General features: G+C 37.7%; 1 protein-coding gene across 4 annotated transcripts; it reads left to right on the top strand.

Annotated features, from left to right (window-relative positions):
- The first annotated feature begins 219 nt into the window (after positions 1-219).
- On the top strand, positions 220-6611 carry LOC104215201 (protein TRANSPORT INHIBITOR RESPONSE 1-like). Of its 4 annotated transcripts, none has more exons than XM_009764951.2 (5): positions 220-340; positions 874-1616; positions 3519-4011; positions 4989-5762; positions 5848-6611. In XM_009764951.2, exons 2-4 carry the CDS (start codon positions 1108-1110, stop codon positions 5739-5741), a joined length of 1755 nt encoding a protein of 584 aa, XP_009763253.1. In that variant the 5' UTR covers positions 220-340; positions 874-1107; the 3' UTR covers positions 5742-5762; positions 5848-6611. The 4 variants fall into 4 exon arrangements, with proteins under 4 accessions (XP_009763253.1, XP_009763255.1, XP_009763257.1 ...); XM_009764953.2 differs by having other exon boundaries at positions 243-340; positions 1058-1616; XM_009764955.2 differs by lacking the exon at positions 220-340 and adding an exon at positions 525-702 and having other exon boundaries at positions 1058-1616.
- The last annotated feature ends 261 nt before the right edge of the window (positions 6612-6872 follow it).

The raw sequence follows: 6872 nt of genomic DNA, 5'->3' as shown, positions 1-6872 counted from the left end.
GCACCAACGTGATTGTGTACACGTGTCAGGAAATCATATGCTCGCCCTACTGTCCCCACGCTGGAGAGGGTTGGGTGTGGCTCGCCTGCCATGTCTGTCAGCTTCACCTACGGTGGACTTTGTTATTATTATAACCTTTATGTGTACAGTAGTTTGATAAATTAAAAAATATAGTATATATTATGTAATTTGATACTTATTTTTATGCAATAAAGTTTTCTTTTTCTTTCGGGGGGAATAATTTGGTTTGCTATATAATATAAGTGGTTGGGTTGAGAGTTTCTTTGGCTCTTCTGGTTCACCAAAGTGTCCACATTTTTACACCACACTCAAGACTGAGGTATGCAATAAAAAAAAGCCTACACCTTTTTCAATTCTTGTTCAATCCCAATTTATTTTCTCAAGAACCCACCTTTTCCTGATTTTTCTTGTAATTGGACTGTATTTTTTGTGGTGGAGTTTTTTTTTTTTTTTTTTAATCTTTTTAATTTGATCTAGGTATGGTCTTAAGCTGATTTTTATGTGTCATTTTCTATCTGCTTTTTTCAGAAGTGTTTCAGAAAGTTCTGCTATTTCTGACCCTCTTTCTCCTCTCTTCAAGAAATACTCTTTAGACCAATATATCTTTTATTTGTTATCTTGAAAGCTCTACCAAAGTGGACTAGAACTGATTGCAGATGATGTTTTCTTGTTGAATTTCAGGTGCCTCAAGATGGGTTTAGTTTCTAGTATTTACTATTAATTCGTTTCATTTTTTTGTTACAAATCTTGGAAAATTAGTGTTATTCTTTGTAATTTGCAGTTGATAATTTGTCTACATCTCAAAAATGGTATAAAGATTTAAACTTTGTAATTGCTTTCATTTAAATGCAGTTTCCTTGAGGAGAGTAAACTGTTTGAATCTACAAGGAGCTGAAAACGCTTTAAAGATTAAAAACTTTGCCATTACTTTATTGGGATGCAGTTTTCTTGAGGAGATTTAGCTGTTTGAATCTACAAGGAGCTGAAAATGGTGTAAAGATTTAAACTTTGCGCGATTGTTTTTATTTAAATGCAGTTTTTTTCTTGAGGAGATTTAAGCTCTTTTGAATCTACAAGGAGCTGAAAATGAATCCCAGCTTGAAAAAACCGAGGGAATCGGTGGATTTGTTGAATGAGTCAACAGCATCACCATTCCCAGATGAGGTGTTGGAGAAGGTGCTGTCACTTGTGCAGTCTCACAAGGACAGAAACTCAGCTTCATTGGTTTGTAAGGATTGGTACAATGCAGAGCGTTGGACAAGGACTAAGTTGTTCATCGGGAACTGCTATTCGGTCTCTCCTGATATTGTAGCAAGAAGATTTCCCAAGATTAAGAGCGTTACCCTTAAAGGGAAGCCAAGATTTTCCGACTTTAATTTGGTCCCAGAGAATTGGGGTGCTGATATTCAGGCTTGGCTTGATGTTTTTGCCAAAGTTTACCCCTTTCTTGAGGAGTTGAGGTTGAAGAGGATGACCGTTAGTGATGAGAGTTTGGAGTTTTTGGCTAAATCATTTCATGGATTTAAGGCTCTCTCTTTGTTGAGTTGTGATGGATTTAGCACTGATGGGATCAAATCCATTGCTACTTACTGCAAGTAAGTCTATCTTGTTAACAACATTGATTGTTATCCTGAACTATTTCAAGTAGCAAATTCTTTTAGTTCATATTTTTCTGATTGGTAGATACTGTAATATCAGTAAAGTTTCAATTTTTATACCAGTTATGTTTCAGGTATGGGTGTTGATTGGATGAAAACCTTCTATTTCTTTCTTCAAATAGTTTTATTTTTATTTTTTATAATTTGGCTGTAACTGGGTATTTCTAGCTTTGATCTTTTAGGTTCTTAGTTTTAGTATGGTGGATTTAGAATTCATTCAAGCCACATAGAGAAAAGGAAACAATACTGTTTACGTGGTGGTCCAAGCTAATTATTGTAGTAATGGAGGACAAAACAGTAGACCCATGTGTCTGGATGTGGAAAGGTTAAGAAACTTTCATTTTCATTTATAATGGCCATGTGGGTGAAGAAACAAAGTGACATGTCCTTTGTTCGGGACACGATATACGCCTGTTATCTTGTTGTCACCACCCTGCCTTCTCTCACATTTAAAAAGAAAGAAGAACAAAAAGATAGACAAAGTATAAGTGGAAATTGAAGTGGTTCTAGTTTATGATTTCTTTTCCTCTTCATTTTTATGTCACTTTCTTGATGTGACATTGACCTGTTAATGAGCATTAACTTAGAGAATTCCTTGATGCAATTGTTAGGCAAAAATAACTCTTCTTATTTGCCAAGAAAGAGTATCTCTTTTAACTTAGACTCCATACTGTACATTTCATCGCTTTACCTTTTATTGGCGATTAGACCTGTGGAGCTTGAACTAGTATATGCTGTCAAGTTGTCGCCCTAGATTTATAGCAATGCTGGGTTATTAAGGTTCACGAGACTGTCATGTTGATTTTTTTCTTAGCAAATAAGGAAGGTATTGACTGGTGCTCATGGATGGCCCGTGTAATTAGTATTCTGACTTGTAAGTATTTCCAAGTTTATACCATCACAAAGTTCCAGATTGTTTACCAAGTTTCCATTTGAGCAGCACTTATGATTCCGATATCGCATAGTTTGAAACCTAGAAGCTGGCATCTTGCGATTTTATGTTATGAGAATCTGAACCAAAAAGAAACTGAGAATATGGATCTTTGGATGTTATGATAAGCAATTAATGAAGACGTTGGCTACTGCTCATGTATGGCCTGTGTGATTAGGATTCTGATATCATATAGTTTCAAACATAGAAGTTGGCATCTTTACGACTTTACATAATGAGAGTCTGAACCAAAGGGAATCTAAGAATGTGGAATCTTTGGATGCTATCATAAGCTATTAGAATTCTCACTTTCAACGTATTTCCATGTTTATACCATCACAAATTCTAATTGCTTACCAAAAGTTCATCTTGAGTTGCATTTAATGATTCCGAATCATAGAAGCTGACAACTTTACAATTTTACATTATGAGAGTCTGAACGAAAAAGAATCTGAGAATTTGAGATCTTTGAATATTATGATCTTCAATTGTTCCAAGGGGATATAGTTTGAAGGATGGCTCTAAATATCACATCCCATATTTCTATATGCTGCAGAAGCAGGACTTGTATGTTCACTTTCTGGTTTGTGGCTCTGATACATAACAAATTTCTTCATTTATTATCAAAATGATGCATACAATTATAATGAGGTTCTATGTACATGATGATAACAAGAACTCGTTTGAGTGATTTCATAGTTCTTCTTGCTCCAGACCCCACCTAAGCTGGTGATACCCCTAATAAATCATCAAGGTTTAGAAAATGCAAAATACGGTTTTCTCCATAGGCAACAAAAAGTCAGCTTGTTTTGTTGCCCGCTCTTAAATTAATGCTTAACAACAGTCTATGGATGAATCCCAGTTGTCTTAATTGCTTTACCAATCTAAATGGTGGTTTCCCTTTGCAGGAGGTTGACAGAGCTGGACATTCAGGAGAATGGCATGGATGATATCGCTGGTAGTTGGCTAAGTTGTTTTCCAGATGACTTTGCATCACTGGAGGTGCTAAACTTTGCCAGTCTGAACAGTGAGATCAGTTTCGATGCCCTAGAGAGACTTGTCAGTAGGTGCAAATCGCTGAGGGTTCTGAAGGTGAATAAGAACATTAACTTGGATCAATTGCAACGCCTGCTTGTCCGGGCTCCTCAGCTGATGGAGCTCGGTACAGGATCCTTTCATCAAGAACTCACGAGTCGGCAGTACGCACAAGTTGAAAGTGCATTCAGCAACTGCAAACATCTGCACACTCTCTCAGGTTTATGGGATGCGACTTCTCTATATTTACCAGTTCTTTATGCAGCCTGTTCTAGTCTGACTTTTCTCAACTTGAGCTATGCAACCATTGGGAGTGGTGAATTATCGAAGCTTCTTGCTCATTGCCAAAATTTGAGACGCCTTTGGGTAAGGATCTAACTGCAACTCTAAATATCTCTGTGACTAATCCTTTCATGATGAAGTCTTAGGTATTAGCATCCTAACATTTGGCATTTTGTGGAGGAATGACACAGAGATCTTTAATTTTTCCCACCTATGTTTTCTCTGAGGAACAAATAACCTCACCACTAGAGAGCATTGGATGTGTTCATTAGAATTGATATTTCCTTCATGTACTTCTTGTATCTTTTTGATGCCTTTTATTGACATCGCTTACTTTATCAAAAATCTTCCTTACTAGTTTAGAGAAGAAGTTTGTCTGACATCATCCTCAATTCTTTGCCAAGAAAAAGTTGGGATTGAACTACTCTTTAATATCATAGTTATTTACTGGTGTATGTACATTCCTGTTTAAGGTTAGCTTGAGCCTCACATGATGGACTGATCAGGACTATCTACATGCTTTTAAGAGGAATATTACCTGTTTATCGCCTTAGTAATAGAAGGAGGAGATACCACATTCATTCGTCACGGTATCTGGTGAATTCTTAATCTGTATGGTGAATGTAAAATATTTCAGCTGATATACCACTGGTGCCATTTGTATGCTATTAGAGGCGCAGTTGTTGTTCTGATGATCAACTGTTGTATTCTTCAGGATAAAGGGTAAAATTGAAAAGGTAGAGGAAAATAAGGAGTTTACAACTGTAGTCTCTAACAATATATTTTCATTCCAGCACTAAGTACAATTTAATAAAAAATAAATGTCATGGCTTTGTTTAATTCTTTGTCATTGAAAATGACCACTAATATGTCTTATAAAGTTTTAACTGCTTTGTGGTTGTTTTCTCTTGGCGGGGGGGGGGGGGGATCTTCAAAGGATCCCACTCTGTTTGTCCTCTGGGGGAATCGCTGTTTCATAGCCGCTCCTCTACTCACCTTCTTATCCTGGTAATTCCATTTTTCTATTTTTAAGGTCTTCATGCCTAATCTTTCTGTTATAGGTCCTTGACACTGTCGAAGATAAGGGATTAGAGGCTGTTGGAACCAGCTGCCCCTTGCTTGAAGAACTGCGAGTCTTCCCTGCCGACCCTTTTGACCAGGATATAGCCCATGGGGTGACGGAGTCGGGCTTTGTGGCTGTGTCTGCCGGCTGTCCTAAGCTTCAATATGTTCTCTATTTTTGCCGGCAAATGACTAATGCTGCTGTTGCAACGATAGTGCGTAACTGCCCTGATTTCACCCATTTTCGTCTCTGCATAATGAATCCTGGCCAACCAGATTACCTGACAAATGAACCCATGGACGAGGCTTTTGGTGCAGTGGTCAAGACTTGTACGAAGCTCCAGAGGCTTTCCGTTTCTGGCCTGTTAACTGACCAGACATTTGAGTATATCGGGAAGTATGCCAAAAACCTTGAGACGCTTTCAGTGGCTTTTGCTGGAAGCAGTGACTGGGGTATGCAGTGCGTGCTTGACGGCTGTTCTAAGCTGAGGAAGCTGGAGATAAGGGATTGTCCATTCGGAAATGCAGCACTTCTTTCTGGACTGGACAAGTATGAATCCATGCGGTGTCTTTGGATGTCAGCTTGCAATGTCACCATGAATGGTTGTCGGCTACTTGCAAAAGAGATGCCTAGGTTGAATGTCGAGGTAATCAAAGATGAGGACAGCGATGACTATGCTGATAAAGTGTACGTCTATCGTTCTGTAGCAGGGCCACGAAGAGATGCTCCACCTTTTGTTAAAACTCTTTAGTACAAAGAAACTGGAATTCTGGTAAGCTCCCTCCCCTCTCCACGCCAAAGAATGAAATTAATACATTGATATGCTGATAATGAAAAGTTTTATGTATATCTGTCAGTTGCTGCACTGATGTTCATAAAGGTGGAAGAGAGTAAGTGGACAATGGGGCTGAATATGCTACACTTTCTATGTTTTACTTGTTGGAGAAGCTCGAAAATTTTCAAGGAAGATCAACAAAAGGGATGTCTGTGCTCTTGTTGGCCTTTATGCATAATTATGATGAGAAAGAAACCATGCTAATCTCTTACAGTTGGTGAGACCTTTGAGGCCATTGCAAATAATCATCACTCTATCGGCATTGCCAACTGCCAATGGCAATACATGGAGCAGGGACGGGAATAAGTGGAACGAATGACCACATGACGGAGTTGACAAGTTATATCTGCACGAGAAAACTTTCAGCAGAATGTGCATATCAGAAAATCTGAAGAGTCCTGAAGTTTTCTGGATCTTTCAAAGTGGAAGCAAGAGAGGACTTAGATATTGAGGGTGAAACTCTCTCAAGAAAGAGCAAGATGATGAATGCTGGTTTGGTAAATCGCACAGTTTTTCCACAATAAGCAGCATAATCATAAAGAAAGAAAAATGAAGAGAGTCAGATTTTAATCATGTTACTTGAATAGTTGAATGATGATCATTAGGTCTCACAGACTTTAGTCCTTTTTTTTTTCTTGCACCAGACTGAAGTCATTTGGCCAAAGTTGAAATTGCAAAAGAAGAAGAAACCATAGTATTCTTTTACATGTGATTGCTGCCTTGTCCTTTCTTCGTCAGAATGTAGTTAGTTAAAATTAAGACATTTATTCACTTCCATTTGCTTCATTCCTTGCGTTTTTAACACAGCTTTATCCATTGACTCTCTACGCTACATAAATGCAAGATTCAATGAGTAAGATATATCCTAAAAGCAGTATTTTGAACTGAATGGTTTCACTTTACGTCGTTATTTAAGGACAAAAAATGTAAGATGTTTGTGTAAGAGTGTAAAAAAGCTTAAAAAACAAAGTGATAAAATCATTTTTTTTAAAACGATTTTATGGCTGTGGAGGACTAAACATCGAAGTTTAAGCAGATAAAAGATGA

This window comes from Nicotiana sylvestris, chromosome 2 (genome assembly GCF_000393655.2).
Source record: "Nicotiana sylvestris chromosome 2, ASM39365v2, whole genome shotgun sequence".
Taxonomy (NCBI): Eukaryota; Viridiplantae; Streptophyta; class Magnoliopsida; order Solanales; family Solanaceae; genus Nicotiana; species Nicotiana sylvestris.
This window is presented reverse-complemented; position numbering and strand designations above follow the sequence as displayed.